Source organism: Pristiophorus japonicus, chromosome 1 (genome assembly GCF_044704955.1).
Source record: "Pristiophorus japonicus isolate sPriJap1 chromosome 1, sPriJap1.hap1, whole genome shotgun sequence".
Lineage (NCBI taxonomy): Eukaryota > Metazoa > Chordata > Chondrichthyes > Pristiophoridae > Pristiophorus > Pristiophorus japonicus.
Window position 1 is genome coordinate 407669153 of NC_091977.1, and position 23714 is coordinate 407692866.

At 41.6% G+C, this 23714-nt stretch overlaps 1 protein-coding gene across 2 annotated transcripts in view; it reads right to left on the reverse strand.

The window, feature by feature from the left end:
- Window positions 1-23714, reverse strand: part of chd7 (chromodomain helicase DNA binding protein 7) — a 346350-nt gene that overhangs the window by 250211 nt on the left and 72425 nt on the right. For both annotated transcript variants that reach the window (XM_070891933.1, XM_070891925.1), the window contains exon 3: window positions 13165-13526. In XM_070891933.1, coding sequence (XP_070748034.1) covers window positions 13165-13526 — 362 coding nt within the window. The remainder of the gene's footprint in view (window positions 1-13164; window positions 13527-23714) is intronic.

Below are 23714 nucleotides of genomic sequence, written 5' to 3' on the forward strand. Positions count from 1 at the left end.
GTAAGAAGATCTGAGGGAAATCCTTATTCGTCAGGAAATTGTGTTGGGGAAATTGATGGGATTGAAGGCTGATAAATCCCCAGGGCCTGATGGTCTGCATCCCAGATTACTTAAGGAGGTGGCCTTGGAAATAGCGGATGCATTGACAGTCATTTTCCAACATTCCATAGACTCTGGATCAGTTCCTATCGAGTGAAGGGTAGCCAATGTAACCCCACTTTTTAAAAAAGGAGGGAGAGAGAAAACAGAGAATTATAGACCGGTCAGCCTGACATCAGTAGTGGGTAAAATGATGGAATCAATTATTAAGGATGTCATAGCAGCACATTTGGAAAGAGGTGACATGATAGGTCCAAGTCAGCATGGATATGTGAAAGGGAAATCATGCTTGACAAATCTTCTGGAATTTTTTGAGGATGTTTCCAGTAGAGTGGACAAGGGAGAACCAGTTGATGTGGTGTATTTGGACTTTCAGAAGGCTTTCGACAAGGTCCCACACAAGAGATTAATGTGCAAAGTTAAAGCACATGGGATTGGGGGTAGTGTGCTGACGTGGATTGAGAACTGGTTGTCAGACAGGAAGCAAAGAGTAGGAGTAAATGGGTACTTTTCAGAATGGCAGGCAGTGACTAGTGGGGTACCGCAAGGTTCTGTGCTGGGGCCCCAGCTGTTTACATTGTACATTAATGATTTAGACGAGGGGATTAAATGTAGTATCTCCAAATTTGTGGATGACACTAAGTTGGGTGGCAGTGTGAGCTGCGAGGAGGATGCTATGAGGCTGCAAAGTGACTTGGACAGGTTAGGTGAGTGGGCAAATTCATGGCAGATGAAGTATAATGTGGATAAATGTGAGGTTATCCACTTTGGTGGTAAAAACAGAGACACAGACTATTATCTGAATGGTGACAGATTAGGAAAAGGGGAGGTGCAACGAGACCTGGGTGTCATGGTACATCAGTCATTGAAGGTTGGCATGCAGGTACAGCAAATGGCATGTTGGCCTTCATAGCAAGGGGATTTGAGTACAGGGGCAGGGAGGTGTTACTACAGTTGTACAAGGCCTTGGTGAGGCCACACCTGGGAGTATTGTGTACAGTTTTGGTCCCCTAACTTGAGGAAGGACATTCTTGCTATTGAGGGAGTGCAGCGAAGGTTCACCAGACTGATTCCCAGGATGGCGGGACTGACATATCAAGAAAGACTGAATCAACTGGGCTTGTATTCACTGGAGTTCAGATGAATGAGAGGGGATCTCACAGAAACATTTAAAATTCTGACGGGTTTAGACAGGTTAGATGCAGGAAGAATGTTCCCAATGTTGGGGAAGTCCAGAACCAGGGGTCACAGTCTGAGGATAAGGGGTAAGCCATTTAGGACCGAGATGAGGAGAAACTTCTTCATCCAGAGAGTGGTGAACCTGTGGAATTCTCTACCACAGAAAGTTGTTGAGGCCAATTCACTAAATATATCCAAAAAGGAGTTAGATGAAGTCCTTACTACTCGGGGGATCAAGGGGTATGGCAAGAAAGCAGGAATGGGGCACTGAGGTTGCATGTTCAGCCATGAACTCATTGAATGGCGGTGCAGGCTCGAAGGGCCGAATGGCCTACTCCTGCACCTATTTTCTATGTTTCTAAGTGGTTATGGAGAGCGGGTAGGGAGGTGGAGCCGAGTCCATGATCAGATCAGCCATGATCGTATTGAATGGCGGAGCAGGCTCGAGGGGCCGTATGGCCTACTCCTGTTCCTATTTCTTATGTTCTTATTTAGACAATCTCCAAAACATAATTTTTTGAAATGTTTCATCAGCAAGTTTTCCATTCGTACAAACTAGTATAGGAGATATGTACAGAATACCAATCAGAAAAAGCGAATCTAAGCAATTTCATAGTAACCAAAAATGTAACTGTTTACAAGTAAATATAATTACTTGCCCACAGAACACTTCTGTTAACTGGAGTGGAAGTGCTGCAAAGGGATCTCCTGTGTCACTCCAAAATGTTATTTCCACTCTGTTTCCTGAAATGGAATTCAGGGCGCCAGAAAGGTGTCCTGTAAATGAGGATTTGAAAAAAATAAAACAATGTCAGAGTTGTTCTGCAGGCACATAATTTGCCTTTTAAAAGCACTCCAACCAAAATAGGTATATAAAAAAGCCAGTACTAACGACTCACCCAATTCAATAAGGAGTCTCAGCATCAGTACTATTTGTTTTAAAGTCAAAAAGCAGTAACTTCACCACATTATACAGGTACTTCATTCTGTCGATAAAAAAAGACTCACAGCGGAAGAGTTCAACTACTCATTATTTATAGCAAAATCTTAAATGTATGCAAAAAGAATGCATGTATGATTTTGTTATGAATAGCAAAGTGAAATTATTCCTTCATCATACCTGCTGACTTTAGGAGAGTTAGAGTCCAACAATGTGAAAGAAATTGAAGAGTTGCAATAAGAATTCCCTAGAAATCCGCAGGTAATAATCAAGGTTAATCCAGCTCGAATTGCATCATTAGTTCACTCCTTCTCCTTCCAATGTCGACCACCATTTAACATAGTATTTAAACTAATAAAGGGAGGAGGTAAGAGAGCTCAGGTGGATATAATAGCAATCTAAAGATAGGAAAAAGAAACAGACTGAAGGTCAGAGTACAAAAAGATGAAAGGTTGACAAGAGAACAGAAAGGGTTACAGGAATTAATAATGCTTGATTAAAATAAAGGAGTAATCAAAAACAACAGATTAAATTGCCAGTACAGCAATGTTTACAATGAGCCTTTTATCAAATTGTTTATCTGCCATCCCCCAAATGTTCTTCTCTGAACAATGACTCTCCCATCAGGGTAGTTAGTCCCCGAGTACCCTGTCCAAGTGGTCATTTTCCAGGAGCCTAGGCAGCGCGCGCGCATCAGCAAGCAATTCAACTGTGGTGGGGGTGGGGCAGGAATCACAACCAAGCTCAATTTTGTCCACACGCATTTTCTAACAGACCTAAAACTCTAGTTAATTGTTTTTGCTCAGGAATACCAAGACCAATTGCAGCATCCTTACTGTCACCCTGGTCAAGATCAGCCAAGGCTCAGATCTAACCTAACCAACAGAAAATTCAGTGTTCAACACCAATTTTACAACCCTGACTTTTAAAAAAATATTTAAAAAGCAATTTTTGTGAAAATCTGCCACAAATTAAGGCACAAGCAACAATTGAAAGGACTTGTATTCAATGAAGTGAGCAGAATCTTCGCATCTGCTCCAAGAAACAAGCTCCGTTTGTTGTAACATTAAACAAAACAAAAGTGTAGGCGTTTAAAATTACATCATTTTGAAAATACTTAGAAATAAGAAACAAGTACTAAACAGGTTATATTTACATATATGTGTGTAATTTTGAAAATACAGTGCTCAGGCTAGATACATTATTTTTTAAAGTTATATGAATTCATAGTAGCCCCAAACCATTTGTTGCCAATTACATCAATCCTGCATTAGCTTTATTGCCACCATAACATCTCCCACCCCGGAAACCCTTATCTGAGCATTGATTGAATGCACACTGATGAGAGATAGTCCAGTAAAATTTATTGTGAACAGTGAGTATAGCACCTTAGAAGACAAGATTGGGGAATTAGTAATGGGGAACATGGAGATAGCAGAAACTCTGAACAAATATTTTGTATCAGTCCTTACAGTAGAGGACATTAAAAATATCCCAACAGTGGATAGTCAAGGGGCTATTGGGGGGGGGGGGGGGGGGGGGAGGAGGAACGAAACACAATCATAATCATTAAGGAGATGGCACTCAGTAAGATGATCGGATAAATCTCCTGGACCTGATGGTTTGCATCCTGGGGTCTTAAGAAGTAGCGGCAGGGATAATGGATGCATTGGTTGTAATTTACCAAAATTCCCTGGATTCTGGAGAGGTCCCAGCAAATTGGAAAACTGCAAATGTAACGCCCCTATTTAAAAAAAAAGGAGGCAGACAAAAAACAGGAAACTATAGACCAGTTAGCCTAACATCTGTGGTTGGGAAAACGTTGGAGTCCATTGTTAAAGAAGCAGTAGCAGGACATTTGGAAAAGCAAAATTCAGTCAGGCAGAGTCAGCATGGATTTATGAAGGGGAAGTCATGTTTGACAAATTTGCTGGAAGTCTTTGAGGATGTAATGAACAAGGTGGATAAAGGGAACCCAGTAATGTGGTGTATTTGGATTTCCAGAAGGCATTTGACAAGGTACCACATAAAAGGTAACTGCACAAGATAAAGGTTCATGGGGTTGGGGGTAGTATATTAGCATGGATAGAGGATTGGCTAACTAACAGAAAACAGAGAGTCGGGATAAATGGTCCATTCTCTGGTTGGCAATCAGTAACTAGTGGGGTGCTGCACGGATCAGTGCTGGGACCCCAACTATTTACAATCTATATTAATGACTTGGATGAAGGGACTGAGTGTAACGTAGCCAAGTTTGCTGACGATACAAAGATGGGTGGAAAAGCAATGTGTGAGCAGGACACAAAAAACCTGCAAAGGACATAGACAGGCTAAGTGAGTGGGCAAAAATTTGGCAGATGGAGTATAATGTTGGAAAGTGAGAGGTTATGCACTTTGGCAGAAAAAAAAAATCAAAGAGCAAGTTATTATTTAAATGGAGAAAAATTGCAAAGTGCTGCAGTACAGCAGGATCTGGGGGGTCCTGGTGCATGAAACACAAAAGGTTAGTATGCAGGTACAGCAAGTGATCAGGAAGGCCAGTGGGAATCTTGGCCTTTATTGCAAAGAGGAAGGAGTATAAAAGCAGGGAAATTTTGCTACAGTTATACAGGGTATTGGTGAGGCCACACCTGGAATACTGCGTGCAGTTTTGGTTTCCATATTTATGAAAGGATATACTTGCTTCGGAGGCAGTTTAGAGAAGGTTCACTTGGTTGATTTCGGGGATGAGGGTTTGACTTATGAGGAAAGGTTGAGTAGGTTGGGCCTCTACTCATTGGAATTCAGAAGAATGAGAGGTGATCTTTTCGAAACATATAAGATTATGAGGAGGCTTGACAAGATGGATGCAGAGAGAATGTTTCCACTGATGGGGGAGACTAGAACTAGAGGGCATGATCTTAGAATAAGAGGCCACCCATTTAAAATTGAGATGAGGAGAATTTTCTGCCTCAGATAGCTGTGGAAGTTGGGTCAATTAAATAAATAAAAGACCGAGATAAACAGTTTCTTAACTGATAAGGGAACCGATGAGGTCGGGACCATAAAAGCAGCAGAGGTGTGGCGGCCCAGGAGCAGCGTGGAGGATCCGACCTGTGTGAGAACACCAGCAGCAGGTCGGAACCAAAAAAGGAGCGGACGTGTGGCGGCCTGGGAGCAGCATGGAGCCCCAGCTGTTTACACTGTACATTAATGATTTAGATGAGGGGATTAAATGTAGTATCTCCAAATTTGCGGATGACACTAAGTTGGGTGGCAGTGTGAGCTGCGAGGAGGATGCTGTGAGGCTGCAGAGCGACTTGGATAGGTTAGGTGAGTGGGCAAATGCATGGCAGATGAAGTATAATGTGGATAAATGTGAGGTTATCCACTTTGGTGGTAAAAACAGAGAGACAGACTATTATCTGAATGGTGACAGATTAGGAAAAGGGGAGGTGCAAAGAGACCTGGGTGTCATGGTACATCAGTCATTGAAGGTTGGCATGCAGGTGCAGCAGGCGGTTAAGAAAGCAAATGGCATGTTGGCCTTCATAGCAAGGGGATTTGAGTACAGGGGCAGGGAGGTGTTGCTACAGTTGTACAGGGCATTGGTGAGGCCACACCTGGAGTATTGTGTACAGTTTTGGTCTCCTAACCTGAGGAAGGACATTCTTGCTATTGAGGGAGTGCAGCGAAGGTTCACCAGACTGATTCCCGGGATGGTGGGACTGACCTATCAAGAAAGACTGGATCAACTGGGCTTGTATTCACTGGAGTTCAGAAGAATGAGAGGGGACCTCATAGAAACATATAAAATTCTGACGGGGTTAGACAGGTTAGATGCAGGAAGAATGTTCCCAATGTTGGGGAAGTCCAGAACCAGGGGTCACAGTCTAAGGATAAGGGGTAAGCCATTTAGGACCGAGATGCGGAGGAACTTCTTCACCCAGAGAGTGGTGAACCTGTGGAATTCTCTACCACAGAAAGTTGTTGAGGCCAATTCACTAAATATATTCAAAAAGGAGTTAGATGAAGTCCTTACTGCTAGGGGGATCAAGGGGTATGGTGAGAAAGCAGGAATGGGGTACTGAAGTTGAATGTTCAGCCATGAACTCATTGAATGGCGGTGCAGGCTAGAAGGGCCGAATGGCCTACTCCTGCACCTATTTTCTATGTTTCTATGTTTCAGGGAGCAGCGCGAGCTGGTGGAGGAGGCCGACGGCAGCGAACGTCATCAAGGTCCAGGTCAGTGATTGGAGCGTGGGCAGATACAGCAGAAGCGGTGGAGGGATGTGATCGGGGCCTAGGAGAGACGTGAGGTTGGGGCCAGGAGCAGCACGGGCCAGCTCACACTGCGATGTGTGCACACTAGGTCTGTGCAGCAGAGCTGGTCTCCAGTCATCTTGGATAACCCTTGCCACTGGACCAAGACCTAGTTCTGTCAAGCCCGTGTGGCGGCTGGCATGCAACGGCCACCACACGTTGAAAAAAAAATCCATACACAGACATCTTCCACCCTTCAGGATGTAGTACAGGACCTGGAATATTAGGTCCTTCATTGAAACACCTGTGAACGCATCCTTTTTTGGCATTGAAGCAAGTCATCCTGATTTCGATGGATTGCCTATGATGATGGGAATAAGGGGTTATGGGGAGTGGGCAAGGAAGAGGACCCACGTCCATGATTAGATCAGCCATGATTGGATGAGCCATGATCGTATTAAATGCCGGTGCAGGCTCAAGGGGCCATATAGGCTACTCCGGCTCCTATTTCTTATGTTCTTATTTATCAGCTACCACCAGCAAACAACTTCAATAATCTTCTATTTTACACCCATTTTATATCAACATTTCAACCAACCATTCAATCACAGTAGCTGAATAGCTCTTTGATGAATACATACCTACAAATGTGCCATATGGAATCCAACAGAAAAGAAGCTACTGCTGAAAAAAAACTTTATAAGTTTGGGAAATGACAGAAGCAGTGGTCAAATATAAATAAAATCCTAATCATCTGTTCTGCTCCTTCTGTAGCCTTAAATTTTGTAACCTTAAAAAGCATTATACTATTTCATGATCCCCGATTCAACAGTTTACACCCATCTGTAAATAGTAATTCTTTCTCCTAATACCAACACACATTAATAGATACTCTGCACATGGTCAAATTCACATTTTTCCTAACCAGATTTGTCCTCGTTCATTAGACTTCTTACTGGGTTACATCCAAATGCATTTCCTGTACCTTACCAAAGTAGCCATTATTCACACGTAGAAAAGGTCTTGTGAAAATGATCCACTTGTCTTAAGCAACTTGCTTCAATTCATAGGCTGTATTGCCTTGGACTATGCTGTAACTAGCCTGGAACCTTCTGACTTGGGTATTGGTACTAGGGACAAGGTTTACAAGATGCCATCCCTGCGTGGTGGACACTCAGTTTTAAAGCTAACTGGGTACTGGACTATACATTCCCTAGCAAGCCTTCCTTTGAGAAGTAGGCTAATGTCAGTTTGCTTTTGGTATCAATCAACCTGGATAGACACTAGTCTCAGAATCAAAATGCATATATCGGGCAGTGAAGATGGCACCAATAGAGCACTGAAATCACCCGAGTACTAGTAAGCAACCTTTGTCGAACTTAAGTCTGACTGGTGCACATGCCCAAGGAGAGAGGGAATATCTGAAGAGAGTGCAATAGCACGAACTGATCGACACTAGCACGTGAGCTTTTTGCAGCGTGTACAACTACAGGAGAGCACGTGAGTCAGTGCATGCACGAGAGATTGAGCAGCACAACGGAAGTGCAATATAATTTTTATTTTGAGTTATATCAAAAAAATATAAATTAAATTAGCAATGAATGCTAACATGTAAATCAAGCATATACTGGATCACAGAGCTCATTCTCCTGTGCCTCAACTTAAACTAAAGCATCACCTCCATTTCTCATTACAGACATCTTTGTGACAGGCATGACAGACTTTCAGTTAAAGCCAAACTATGGATATGTTATGCACCCATTAGGAAATGCTGATAGAAAACAAGTCTGTGGTAATACTTGTAAAATATATTTAATGTTGGCCGAGAGTCTGCGCACTAACATAGTAGAATGCGGTTGTGTGTTTAGTTCCCTAAATGGTGACATTCCAATCTCAGCTAGGCCATCTGGTGCAGAGGTTTCCCAACAGGAAGGAAGAGGAGAAAAAATATGGTCAACTCCATACTAGCACATGCAGGGCCATCCCAGTAAGGAAACTGTGCATTCTGCAGCAGGAGGGTGTGTGAAAAATGTCCATTGTAAAACATAAAATATAACAATGAGCATTATTCATTTACTCTTGGATTTAAGTATTAGTTCTGGGTTACAACATTCATAATAAAATGATTAGGTTTGTAACTATCAGCCAGCATGCCATTTTGAATCTATTACATGATGTATACACATGGATAGAAGTCCTAACGGCAATTAGCCAAGCAGTAAAAACATAGAAACATAGAAATCTACAGCGCAGAAAGAGGCCATTTTAGCCCATCGTGTCTGCGCCAGCCGACAAAGAGTCACACGGCCCTCGGTCAACAGCCCTGAAGGTTACAAATAAACCTATGAACAATGAACAATGGCCGAACGGTAAAGAACACCCACCCAAACCAGAGCCATGCGAGCTCCTGGGAGAGGCAAAAAAAGGTAAATACCCAGGCCAATTTGGGGGAGGAAAAGAAATCTAGGAAAATTCCTCTCCGACCCATCCAGGCGATCGAAACTAGTCGAGGAGGTCACCATGGCCGTATTCGATTCACTGCATCATATCTACTCCAGTCAAGAGGTTATCCAGTCTAATTCTATTAACCAGCTCTAGGTCTGTAATCCTGCAGGTCACAGCACTTCAAGTGCCCATCCAATCTCCTTTTAAATGTGATGAGGTTTCCTGCCGATACCACCCTTCCAGGCAGAGAGTTCCAGACCCCCACTGTGTGAAGAAGCTTCCCCTTAAAACCTTCCACCAACCACCTTAAAACTATGCCCCCTCGTAATTGACACCTCCACGAAGGGAAATAGACCCTTGCTATCCACTATATCCAGGGCCCTCAAAATGTTATACACCTCAATGAGGTCTCCTCTCAGCCTCCTCTGTTCCAATGAGAACAAACCCAGCCTATCCAATCTGTCCTCATAGATACGATTCTCCATTCCAGGCAGCATTCTAGTAAACCTCCTCTACACCCGCTCTAGTGCAATCACGTCCTTCCTATAATACGGTGACCAGAACTGCCTCGAGTCTCATCAGGCAGAACATGCAGGAATCAAGCGCAGGCAGCGGAAAGAGCATACGGCAAACCTGTCTCACCCTCCCTTACCCTCAACGACTAGCTGTCCCACCTGTGACAGGAACTGTGGTTTTCGTATTGGACTGTTCAGCCACCTAAGGACTCATTTTTAGAGTGGAAGCAAGTCTTCCTCAATTCCGTGGCTCTGCCCATGATGATGGCATAGTATTCCAGCTGTGGCCTAACCAGGGTATTATACAATTTAAGCATAACCTCCCTGTTCTTGTATTCTATGCCTCGGCCAATAAAGGTAAGCATTCCGTGTGCCTTCTAAACCACCTGGCCTGCTACTTTCAAGGATCTGTGGACAAGCAGTCAAGGTCCCTTTGTTCATCTACACTTCTAAGTGGCCTATCGCTTAATGTGTATACCTTTTCCTCATTAGCCCTCCCCAAGTGCATTACCTCAATTCTCCGAATTAAATTCCATTTGCCACTGTCCTGCCCACCTGACCAGTAAGATTGATATCCTCCTGCAGTCCATGACTTTCCTCTTTATACAAGAGTTCATTGCTGCAAACTAACTTGGTAGTGCATCACAAAATGGGTGAAGAAATTTACTTCTGAAAACTATCAGTGTATATAAAACAAATATTAAATGCAGTACAAGAATTCAACAAGTTGAACACACAGGTTGTCTAACAATTAGAACCGTAGTGGCCAAACCACAGCACAGATTCAGTCCACTTTGCAATCATGCTATGCAGCTGAGTGGCAATCTCTTGGGATGTGTATGAGAGAAGCAACAAGCAGCACAAGGGATGGGAGTAGGCAGGGATGGAACCATACAGACTCAGGGGTTGTGAGACCAAAAAATGGACCTGGGGCAAGGAAGCTGGAGGAAACTTGCAGACAGGCAAAAAAATACAATTGTGGACTAAGACTGGGCAGATAAAAACTGGCCACAGAACATGTGGGAGATGATACAAGACAGTGACAGAATGTTCACGCTGATTATATACCCAGGGTCTTCAGCACATGCACATTGTTCGGGAGGCAGAGCCTCAACGGAAACATGCATGCACACCCGACATTGCAGCTACGCATGTGCACCGGAGGTTCTAAACGCACACAGGCCTAGCAGCCTCAACCATGCTTTCCTTAGCTCCCTGTTGAGGTGGTCAGAAGCTCTGTGGTGGAAAGTAGATAGGAACACTAGATAGCAGAAACTTCACAAAGCTAACTACAGCCCCACTTTCTGAAGGCTTCATGACAAGATGGGATCAAATTACATATCGCAGACTGCTCTGCAGCAGGCAGGATCAAATTACAAATTCCAAACAAACTGTTCAGTGTGTCTTCTCCTCCAAGGAGACCAATCAGAAATCTGGTCCAACCCACTGGTGCTGCAAATAAACACTGCACAGAATGTTACTTAAGATCTCTTTTCTAACTGTAGGGTTTGTGTGGCTGGGATGTGCATTCCTCTCTCATTTGAAGGTCAACTCTGCTACAGTACTGAGCCCTGTCCACATCAGGCAGAATTGTGGCACACAGCAATGCAATTTAAATGTTAGAGCTTCAAATTTTCTAGCTGAAGTACAAATTTCATTGAATAGCTGTTTTCCTGAAGCACATCAACAGGTTTGCCAAATTATGTGAAAGGGTAGGACCTAACTTAAAAAAAATGTTAAACAACCCAACAACATTTTTCAAATCTCTCTGAACCGATGAACAATGCTTTCACATTGTTCAATTTATTGAGGCCTTTAGACATTTGCAGCAACTTGTACTGAATTTTGTGTAACAAAGTACTTGTGTCTTAATTTATCAAGTTTTGAGTATTGTTGTTCCAATTATATCAGATGAAAAATATGTTTCCTGCCATTTATCTACAGGTGCTTAATTGAAGTGTTTCCTATTCCATAGTGAAAGAGATACAGCCGAGGAATTAGGAACAGACATCAATGATGCTGGTAACTGTCAATCTTAAGGTTACCTACTCAAATGTCAACTGTTCACATAGAAACATAGAAAATAGGTGCAGGAGTAGGCCATTCGGTCCTTCGAGCTTGCACCACCATTCAATAAGATCATGGCTGATTATCCCCTCAGTACCCCTTTCCTGCTTTCTCTCCATACCCCTTGATCCCCTTAGCCGTAAGGGGCATATCTAACTCCCTCTTGAATATATCCAATGAACTGGCATCAACAACTCTCTGCGGCAGGGAATTCCACAGGTTAACAACTCTCTGAGTGAAGAGGTTTCTCCTCATCTCAGTCCTAAATGGCTTACCCCTTATCCTAAGACTCTGTCCCTGGTTCTGAACTTCCCCAACATCGGGAACATTCTTCCCGCATCTAACCTGCCCAATCCAGTCAGAATCTTATAAGTTTCTATGAGATTCCCTCACATCAAATGCATACATATTTTATGGAACAGCTAGAATGTGTAATAAGTTGTTTTAGTTCATATTTTAGACATATTTCCTTGAATATTATTTGATTTTAAATAGCAAGTTTAGAAACTTCAGTGCATTTATTATAGTCAATACAAAATAATTAGAAAAGCAGGGAAGATTTTTTTCAATCTCCCAGCACAGTTCTGGATCTTCAAAAGGTATCGCCGGGAAAAAACAAAGTAACAAGTAAAATTCATTCCAGCAACAAATTCGAAGCATATTCCTTTCAATTTAAGTAATTTATCTATCATGGAAATCATGATTCTGTCTGACTCGAGAGCAATTTAAATCACATCTCATGGATCCAGCTCACAGCTCTGAAAGGTTGGAAACAGCTAGTTTAAACTGTTACAGTCTTCAGGAAACTAGTTACCTTTACCACCACAAAGGTGATCAATGTGCAAACAAATCACACAAAGACAAAAAAAAATTACTTCAGATCAGATCTGTTTTATCCCTGCATTGCTCCAAGTACCGCGAGAATAAAATCACTTCCATAAATTTACAAAGCTGAACTGATGTCTTTACAGTACAAAATGGCGATACAATGTCAAAATGTACCTTCACTATTAAAGTACCATTACTTCTATATAAATACTGAAAAGACAATACTAACAGTATCTCAACATACAAGGAAATCTGAATTTGATCCAGCCTTCCCCCTTCCTTCCTCCCCCTGCCCAATACAATTGCTCCTGTATATATTGGGTATAACAATAGTTTTGCCAATCTTGATATACTGTGGGTATCCAGGTGCATGTCTGAAAGCACCAACTTGTTTAGAAGAGGTCATTTATCATAGCAGTGTCTCTCTGGTACTTTATGATCACCTTATTCTGTAACTGTGATTGGGCCAGGGTCAATTCCTTGTTGGGTATCAAATTTATATTAAAATGTTTGACTTTCCACAGTAATGTTGTTTCAGCAGCTTTCACCTCTGGCAACTATACGTAATGCTGAATTATTTACACAGGATATTATTTTTCTTTTAACATCTTATTATATTTACAATAATTCATAGATTAGAGGAATGCACCCCAATGAAGCATAAACCAAACACAAATATCGCCATCAGCCGCTGGATTGCTAGAATGTGTAATAAGTTGTTTTAGTTCATATTTTAGACATATTTCCTTGAATATTAATTCATTTTAAAATAGCAAGTGCAGCACATTGCCAGAAAATAAAAATGTAAAAATTCCAATCCTGTGATCAAACAAGATTAACTTTTCCTACCTTGCATTCTTGTTGCTTTTGATCTTAGCAGTTGCTGTTGACTTGGTTTTTTTTTCCTTGGCTTCTTTGGGCTCCTTGGGGTCTTTCTTTTCTTTTGGTTTTTTCTTTTTTTTCTTTTTCTCTTCCGTTGAACCATCTACTGCAGTGCTAGAGATCACCAGCTGGTCAATGACCTTGGGAATATTCTGCTCACCCCGAGCTTTAGCTTTAGCAATGGCCTCAGCTACAATGCGATTGGCCTTCTCTTGCATGCGCTGCTGGTCCAGTGACTTCTGTCGCTCTTCTCCACTTGCTAACTGAGAATTTTGTCCACTAATCTGAGTCATGTCTGACTGAGTATCAGCCAACGTGTTTGAAAGCGACTAAAAGGTAGGAGGAAGAGAGACAAATTAAAATAATCTTGTAAAGAAATTACTTGAACAAAATAATTACATTACATCTCATGTTATTTGCAATGAGATGCAAGTATCAGAATTAAGAAGTAGCCCTATATCTTTTCATTTTTACATGACAAGTATTTCAGCCCAATTGTTAAACCAGATTGAAATTAAATCAGAGATAAATGCAACAGACCAGGAAAGGCACAACTGGACCTGGAATGGTCTTTGATGCAATATTTTCAATTTACATTCTCCTGAAAAATTCTCTAAGCAAAGCTTTATTACATCCTAATTTTAACCATTATGCCCGTTTAATGACATTTGTTCCAATTACTTTGCATGTTTGGCATTGGCAGATCATCTTTTGCACCATACCAGCACCAAAACATGCAGTACATCTCTGATTTTAATATAATTTGGTAGTTTGACATTAGAAACATGATTTGAAGAACTGGCCTAGAACTGCACATCAGCTGCTGTATAGATGACATTGAAAAAAAATCAAATCAAAGGAACCATTGCATATTTAATTTTTCTGTTCTAAATTTTACCTCCTCGCCTGAAGGTACTGCCACATCCTGATCTATGGTTCCAAAATGTGGCAGTAGTCCATATGTACGACTAAGACACACCATCAATGCAAAAAAATCCCAAGATGCTTCACAAAGGGGTGACAAGACACGGAACAAGGACAGGGAGACAGTAAGGAGGAGACCAAAGCCATAGTTACAGAAGGAAGGCTAAGAGCAGACTTTTGAAAGTAAGCAAGACGTAGTAAGCCAACGGCAGTATCATTGAGGAGAGGTGAAATGAATGGTCAACAGTATAGAAGCTTCGGAGGGGTCGAGGAGGGATAACCCAGTGATTACGGTGGCTCAGAATGTTGAGTGCTGCAAGGCGAAAACCAGACTCGGGCAACTCAAGTAGGTTACCAAAGACTAGTGGTTCTAATACTGGACTAACAACCCAGAGGTCACAAGTTCAGATTTCAGGATGACTAGTTGGGAAAATGATTTCAATAAAATTGTAATTTGTGGGATGGCACCAGACAAAATGACCAGCTCATCAGAAACCTAACTGATTTATTTACATCCTTTAGGGACAGGACCTACCCTCCCTACCCAGTCTTGCCTACATGTGACTCCGGTCTTATACGACATGGTGGCCTCTTAGTGCCCTCAGGGCATCTAGCAATGGGCAGTAAATAGTAGTGATGGGCAGGGAATACTGCCTTGCCAGTGTCACCCACATTCCAAGAACAAATAATAAGTATGCGCTCGGAAAGATAGGGAGGAAATTGGGTGGACCAGAAAGGAAAGAGAAGTCAGAAGTGGGATGGTAATTGAAGAGGACAGAGGGGCCAAGAGTAGTTTTTTTTTAATATACAAAAGGGATTTGATGACGACAATACCTCACCGAGTGGCCATTTTTCACTTCCAAACTTAAACAATGTATGTTGGTGGGCTTTATTCTAGCCCATGCGAAGTTTCATTTATATAGCAACTTCAAATGTAGAGAAACAACCCAACTTGGTTCACAGAGGAGATTAAAAAATAAACCGCAAACAAATGGAGGAATTAAAAATGCATGGCTGAGTAAGTAGGTTGTAAAGGTGAGAAGCGGGAAAGCGATGCAGAAAGCTTTAGAAAGGAAAAAACTCTAGAAAGTAGGGTTCAGACAGCTGAAAGCTCTGCTATGGATAGTAGAATAGAATGGTGCAGAGGTGATCATTAGAGAAAAATTTCTTAGGACAAAGGCCAGGGAGGGGCACATATGAGGAAAAGGGTTTTGAAATGTGTGTGTTGAGTGAGGAGAGCTAATGCAAGTCAACTAGGATGTAGTACAGGACAGAATTTTAGTGAGTGGAGGTGGGGCTTTGGCAGACGGCAAGAACAGTGCGAAAAGAAATCATGTCTGGAAGTGACAAAAAAGTATGGATTAGATTTTAGGCTTCAGTGGGAGTGACGTACAATGCAGGAGAGCAATGTTGCAGAGATGGAAGGGATCTTGGCAGTGGCCAGGTAATGAGCATTGCAGCTCAGCTCTGAGTTATCCTAACTTCATAAATTTAAAATTCAAAGATTATCCATGTTGTCTTTGTTTCAACTTTTAGAAATGTCACTCACACATCATAAATTAGTAAATAAAGCTAAGCACATGCATTTAATGTGCATACATTATCGAAAAATGTTCACTGACACCAGTGAAGCCACATATAATTTGACTGCCCATTTACACCAACGTTGTTTCTGCTTGAATTTTATTTTCTAGCAATAAAGAGGGAAGGAGAGAAATTAGAACCCAGACAACTCTTCTCCCAGTAGAGTCTTATTCATGAAACTTGGATGATTCAGCACTTGTATGGAAAAAAAATCAATACAATAATTCTCTCAGTTAATGGGTCCATGCTCGTATTTATAATTAGGGCCACTCATGTTGATATTCAACGGTGTATCATTACAATTTTTTTTAAAAGGGGGGCATTTGTTATTGCTGAAGCCTTATTTTTCTGACAAGTTACGAAATGGATCCCAGAAGTGTAAATATTTTTGAAGAAAAAAAAAGTTTTTTTTATAAACAAGGACAGATGGCTGACGGCCAATCAGCTGAGTATGCTAGATCCAGTCACCTATAACGGTACATTAGTAGTGCAAGTTCTTCTGTCACTTCCCTTAATCAGCCAAATAGTAGTCTCCTTCAGCACCATTTAATTCTCTACTGTACATTTTTCTTGACAATTTCTGCTGCTTGGTAGCTAATAGGGAGAGTTAACATTTGAACTACAAGAAGCCATTTCTTTTTCTACAGGCCATTCTGCTTCGTGCCAGTTTATCTGTTGGGAACTATAGCAAGGAGATCCCTAAATTTTAAAGTAGGTGGATAATTTGAATAAATCCCTACCACCTAAAGAGGAAATTATATTTCCTGGCTAGGAGGTTCCAAAAACAGTATGTACTTTTTAAAAGTTGATTCAGCGTGATTTTTAAGTTTGGTGCACAATGTGACTGAAGTAACAGATCACACCACTGGCTAATTTTGAAGCTTGTGGTCAAAACAAAGAGAAAAATCTACACAGAAGTAGTGTTTATCACTGGCAATCACAGGAGTTTACAATGGTTGCAAGCTCTGAAAACTGTTCCTCCAAACAAAGCATTCCACATCCCTTTATGTTCTAAACTTGAGAAAGTAACTGACCTTCAGAATCTGTCAACAACACAAACTTGTCAGGAATTGCTTTAAAATACAGGAAAGAAATTTACACTAGAATTACCCCATCTCAACCAGTATAATTACTCCTTGAAATGGAACGTTCACTACACTGGTCTCTGGATTCAATTTATATTTCTAGGAACAATTGATTACATAACTAAAAATGTAGCAAAATTACAAATGGGTCCATTCTTTGCTCTGCATGTTCTTTTAATTATAGGGAAAACAATGGAATCTCTTATCATAGCAATGATCTAAATTTTCAGCAATTTCCAAACAATGTCCATTTTTTTTTAAAGACAGGTTCAATTCTAATTCCATTCTCTGATCTGCCTGTAATAGACATGTGTCAACAGTTATACAATCATGTTTTTTTAAACAAATGTAACTTTGAAAAAAATAACCAAAACTAATATTTTTAAATTTCCAGAAACTGCGTAAACACAGGATTTTCTCCAAATATAAAATCAAACCTTATGGCTCATCAGGAAAGGCACTTCAAATCCCAAGGCTACCTAGACCTAAAATCACTAAGTCTTTCTCCATAGGTTTGGCCAATTTGAAAATTAGGGGGAAAAAACCTTGTGCAATTATTCTAGTTGGCTTTCTGCAATTCCAAGCAGTAACATAGCCAACAGTGGTGGAAGAGTGGAGAACCACAATTACATCCACTGTTCCACTTCAGGTTACTGCCCAATATTGCTTATTCTCTCAAAGTCGAAAATCTTCTATAGGCAAGCGTGCAATTCTTATGAACCAAAACTTGACTTTATGCAGCAAATCTAGGACAATGGTCACCTATACCATTGGGATAAAAGCAGAAATGTGGACTGCCTCTGCACATTTTGATCTCTCCAAACCAGAGGGAAAACACCATGCTGACAAAATCATGTAATTTAATACTACGTTTATTGTAAGCAAGAATAAATCAGATTTGATTGCAATACATTTAACTTTCACTGATACCTAAACAGGTTTTGGAGTTCCAGGATAATTGTTAATTATTTTTCAGGATCTTTATAAGGGTTGAGAAATATGTAATCATGGAGCTAAAGGCTCCATAGAGCCCCACGTTGCTGTCGTGATTCTAACATGCATTGCAAGCATATGAACTGCGTAAACTGAAAAGAACTTTTCAAAGTTTGTTATATTTATTCCTAAATTCTACCTCCAAAACTGTCAATCAAAATCAGAATGTAGACACAATGGTAGCATACTACATTAATGAATAAAGCCCTGCACTTGCAATGTTCAAGAAATGCTAATGCTGACAATTGCCTGCACCATCATACAATGTCTCCTTATCTGATTGATAATCAGATCAAACAATCAGGCCTGCTTTCAGGCTGCCTAACTTTTCTTAGCTGCTCATGTTGAAAGAAAGGCAATGTTCGCTACAACACCAGCCATGTGTGAAATTTAAAGAATTTAAAAAACTAACATCCAATTTAAAATGTACAAATCAAATAATACAATACGATCATATTGCAAATCAAAACATGACAGACCTTGCTCTATTACAATCATCTATCCATGAATTCATATTCAAATGTTTTGCATGAATTAATGTTTGAACAAAACAAATCTTATGTAAATAGTTCTAATATGAAACTGAAGTTACATATGCATCTATGAAAAAGTTGCAAATTTTTTTTTTAAATCGAGTTGCAAGGTTAAGTGCAATTTCCTGTAAACAACTGTTTAGACAATAATAACCAACTGCAAACTGTGCAATTCCACTCAAACCAAAAGACAAAAATAGTGTGTAAAGTGAAACAAATAATGCCTTTCTTTCAGTGGTTGATTAGGTAGAGCAAAGCAGCATTTAAGAAAAAAAATCTGTGACAGATTATCCAGATTATGTACAAGTAATATTTTTCAAATAATAAGTGCATGAAACTCCCAAAAGAATCCAACATTGATAGCTGCAGAAATCATAAATTATCTAATTCTGACTATTAATTAACAGTATGAATGGCATAAAGCTTATGATGGACCATCTACAACACCGAATTCCGCTAATGTCATTTAAAGCAATACATTACTTCTATCATGTCATCATCCGAGTTCCATTTAATGAAGTGCATGTTTACTACAGTTTTCATTTAAAATACAAGTCAACACATACGAAGTTAGATAATATGGTCACTCTTGCCTGTCTGATTCCCTGCCTCTCTTTCTCTTCTGCTCTTCTCCACTTAACTCTGCCTTCTTGCTGTTTTGTTCCACAGCATTATATTTTGGGTGGGATGTGATGGGGAGCAAGGCATGGTGTGGTGGGGAAAAGCAGCAACAGTGGGGACAGGCTGCAGTAGAGGAAGAGATTAAGAGGATAATCTGACAGTGGTCCATTCCCACCCCTAATTACTTGTACTTCCCCCACCTCCTTTCCAATCATGGCCCAAACCTCTTTACCTTCCCATTACGCACTCTCCTTCCTATCACAACTACATTTACTTCTTTGAATGACACACACTCCTTCATCCTCTCCTTTGCTTTGCTCCACTGTCACTCACCCCATATCCATTCACCCCAACTCTTACTAGGTCTCCCACAACCCCCCACTCCCTCAAGGTGGGTGCCGAGGTGAGAGGCTCCCTCAGTGTTCTTAATCTTTTCCTCTTATCATCCTCCTCCTCTTTCCTTCCCCTCAAAAGGAGCTTTGTTTGCTTTCAAAATTCAATTAAAAAAAATAATTAAAACAAAGGGAAATAAACTGTGTCTTAGATGTCAGAAATCAAATCAGTCTTACAGGTGCACATGGCTACCACTGATCTATTCAATCAACAAAATAGGTGGAGATAATTAGTTGGCTTCAAAATCCAACTTTTTTCTCACCAAAATTGAAACATTAAAAGACGACACACTCTCCCTCACACCTGTACCAGTCTCTCTTTCGAGTCGTGATATCCTGGTGACCAGATTGCATACTCGGTAATGTTCTAGTAATAAGTCCAAACACAAATCATACTAAAATAAGATGGAACAATATTTGATGAAATGTTTCTATTAGAATTACCCTAAAAAAATCCAAAATCTAGGCATCATGCAAGGATCTACAGGTCTTGCATCAATTGGAGGATAGGAGAAATAATAGAAACATAGAAAATATGTGTAGGAGTAGGCCATTCGGCCCTTTCAGCCTGCACCACCATTCAATATGATCATGGCTGATCATGCAACTTCAGTACCTCATTCCTGCTTTCTCTCCATACCCCTTGACCCCTTTAGCCATAAGGACCACATCTAACTCCCTTTTGAATATATCTAATGAACTGGCCTCAACAACTTTCTGTGGTAGAGAATTCCACAGGTTCACAATTCTGAGTGAAGAAGTTTCTCCTTATTTCGGTCCTAAATGGCTTACCCCTTATCCTTAGACTGTGACCCCTGGCTCTGGACTTCCCCAACATCGGGAACATTCTTCCTGCATCTAACCTGTCCAATCCCGTCAGAATTTTATATGTTTCTATGAGATCCCCTCTCATTCTTCTAAATTCCAGTGAATATAAAAGCCTAGTGGATCCAGTCTTTCTTCATATGTCAATCCGGTCATCCCGGGAATCAGCCTGGTGAACCTTCGCTGCACTCTCTCAATAGGAAGAATGTCCTTCCTCAGATTAGGAGACCAAAACTGTACACAATATTCAAGGTGTGGCCTCACCAAGACCCTGTACAACAGCAGTAAGACCTCTCTGGTCCTATACTCAATTCCTCTCACTATGAAGGCCAACATGTCATTTGCCTTCTTCACCGCCTGCTGTACCTGTATGCCAACTTTCAATGACTGATGTACCATGACACTCGTTGCACCTCCCCTTTTACAAATCTGTCACCATTCAGATAATAATCTGCCTTTCTGTTTTTAACCATGAAAGTGGATAACCTCACATTTATCTACATTATGCAGCATCTGCCATGTATTTGCCCACTCACCTAACCTGTCCAAGTCACCCTGCAGTCTCTTAGCATCCTCATCACAGCTCACACTGCCACCCAGCTTAGTGTCATCTGCAAACTTGGAGATATTACATTCGATTCCTTCGTCTAAATCATTAATGTATATTGTAAATAGCTGGGGTCCCAGCACTGAACCTTGTGGTGCCCCACTAGTCACTGCCTGCCATTCTGAAAAGGACCCGTTTATTCCTACTCTTTGCTTCCTGTCTGCCAACCAGTTCACTATCCATGTCAGTACATTACCCCCAATACCATATGCTTTAATTTTGCACACTAATCTTGTGTGGGACCTTGTCAAAAGCCTTTTGAAAGTCTAAATACACAACATCCACTGGCTCCCCCTTGTCCTAGTTACACCCTCAAAAAATTCTAAGCATCATTGTCCTTTCATACATCCATGCTGACTTGGACCGATCCCGTCACTGCTTTCCAAATGCACTGCTATTACATCTTTAATAATTGATTCCAACATTTTCCCCACCACTGGATGTCAGGTTGACGAGTCTATAATTCCCAGTTTTCTCTCCCTCCTTTTTTTTAAAAAAGTGGGGTTACATTAGCTACCCTCCAGTCCATAGGAACTGATCCAGAGTCGACAGAATGTTGGAAAATGACCACCAATGCATCCACTATTTCTAGGCCACTTCCTTAAGTACTCTGGGATGCAGACCATCAGGCCCTGGGGATTTATCGGTCTTCAATCCCATCAACTTTCCTAACACAATTTGCTGACAAATAAGGATTTCCTTTAGTTACTCCTTCTCGCTAGACCCTCTGTCCCCTAGTATTCCCGGAAGGTTATTTGTGTCTTCCTTAGTGAAGACAGAACCAAAGTATTTGTTCAATTGGTCTGCCATTTCTTTATTCCCATTATAAATTCACCTGATTCTGACTGTAAGGGACCCACAATTGTCTTCACTAATCTTTTTCTCTTCACTTATCTGTAGAAGCTTTTGCAGTCAGTTTTTATGTTCCCTGCAAGCTTACTCTCATTCTATTTTCCTTCTTGTAATTAAACTCTTTGTCCTCCTCTGCTGAATTCTAAATTTCTCCCAGTCCTCAGGTTTGCTGCTTTTTTGGCCAATTTATATGCCTCTTCCTTGGATTTAACACTATCCCTAATTTCCCTTGTAAGCCACCTTCCCCCGTTTTATTTTTACGCCAGACAGGGATGTACAATTGTTGAAGTTCATCCATGTGATCTTTAAATGTCTGCCACTGACTGTCCACCGTCAACCCTTTAAGTATCATTCACCAGTCTATCCTAGCCAATTCACGTCTCATACCGTCGAAGTTACCTTTCCTTAAGTTCAGGACCCTAGTCTCTGAATTTACTGTGTCACTCTCCATCTTAATAAAGAATTCTACCATATTATGGTCACTCTTCCCCAAGGGACCTCGCACAAGATTGCTAATTAATCGTCTCATTACACAACACCCAGTCTAGGATAGCCAGCTCTCTAGTTGGTTCCTCGATATATTGGTCTAGAAAACCATCCCTTATACACTCCAGGAAATCCTCCTCCACTGTATTGCTACCAGTATCACACTATCAAGGTTCAAAGCAAGTCTCACGTGCTGAAGTAATGCCATTTATCCTAACATGGGTGGATCTGGTACTATTCTCAGTTCTTCTTGAAGTTGATTTGGACTACCAATAAATGCAGGTCTGCTTTATGAAGAAATGGGTGTGTATATCATTGAAAATGGGAAGTGTTATTTCCAAATTAAATTGCAAACAAGAGTTCGAGAATTTGGGGATATTTACTGTGTTCAACATGAGAATTAATTGCAACTCCAATTTTGGAAATGCTGAGTTTATGGCCCCAAGTTTCCACATGATTTGCTCCTGATTTTTAGGAGCAATTGGTGTAGAACAGAGTATCTTAGAAATCGGAATTCTCGTCATTTAGTTTGCTCCAGTTCTAGTCAGTTAGAACAGTTTCACTTTGGAACAGAATTTTTTTTTCCCCAAAAGGGGCATGTCTGGCCACTTACGCCTGATTTCAAAGTCTCGTGAGTGAAAACTTACTCCAAACTAACTTAGAATGGAGCAAGTGAAGATTTTTGTACACTCGAAAAAACCTTGTCTACACTTTAGAAAATCAGGCGTAGGTTACAAATCAGACGTAGGGAATGGTGGGGGGGGGGTGTGTTTAAAGAGAAGTTTACAAACATTAAACACTTCAGTTTTACAAATAAAGAGCCATCATCAATAATAAATGATAAATACATCAATAAATCAACCAATAAATCAATCAAAAAAAATTAAGAATTAATTTTTTTTTTAAATCAATAAATAAAACATTTTCTACTTACCGACTGCAGCACCGGGAGCCCTCCAACAGCATGCTGGGAAGCCCCCCTCAGTGTCTCTCATTCTCTTCCAGTCAGTGTCTGTGTTTCTGAGAGCGAGGGGAGGGGGAGGAGGGGGTGAGAGCGAGGGGAGGGGGAGGAGGGGGTGAGAGCGAGGGGAGGGGGAGGAGGGGGTGAGAGCGAGGGGAGGGGGAGGAGGGGGTGAGAGCGAGGGGAGGGGGAGGAGGGGGTGAGAGCGAGGGGAGGGGGAGGAGGGTGAGAGCGAGGGGAGGGGAGGAGGGGGTGAGAGCGAGGGGAGGGGGAGGAGGGGGTGAGAGCGAGGGAGGGGAGGAGGGGGAGGAGCGAGGGGGGGAGGGGGAGAGAGGAGGGAGTGAGAGCGAGGGGAGGGGGAGGAGGGGGTGAGAGCGAGGGGAGGGGGAGGAGGGGGTGAGAGCGAGGGGAGGGGGAGGAGGGGGTGAGAGCGAGGGAGGGGAGGAGGGGGTGAGAGCGAGGGGAGGGGAGGAGGGGTGAGAGCGAGGGGAGGGGGAGGAGGGGGTGAGAGCGAGGGGGAGGGGGAGGAGGGGGTGAGAGCGAGGGGAGGGGGAGGAGGGGGTGAGAGCGAGGGGAGGGGGAGGAGGGGGTGAGAGCGAGGGGAGGGGGAGGAGGGGGTGAGAGCGAGGGGGAGGGGGAGGAGGGGTGAGAGCG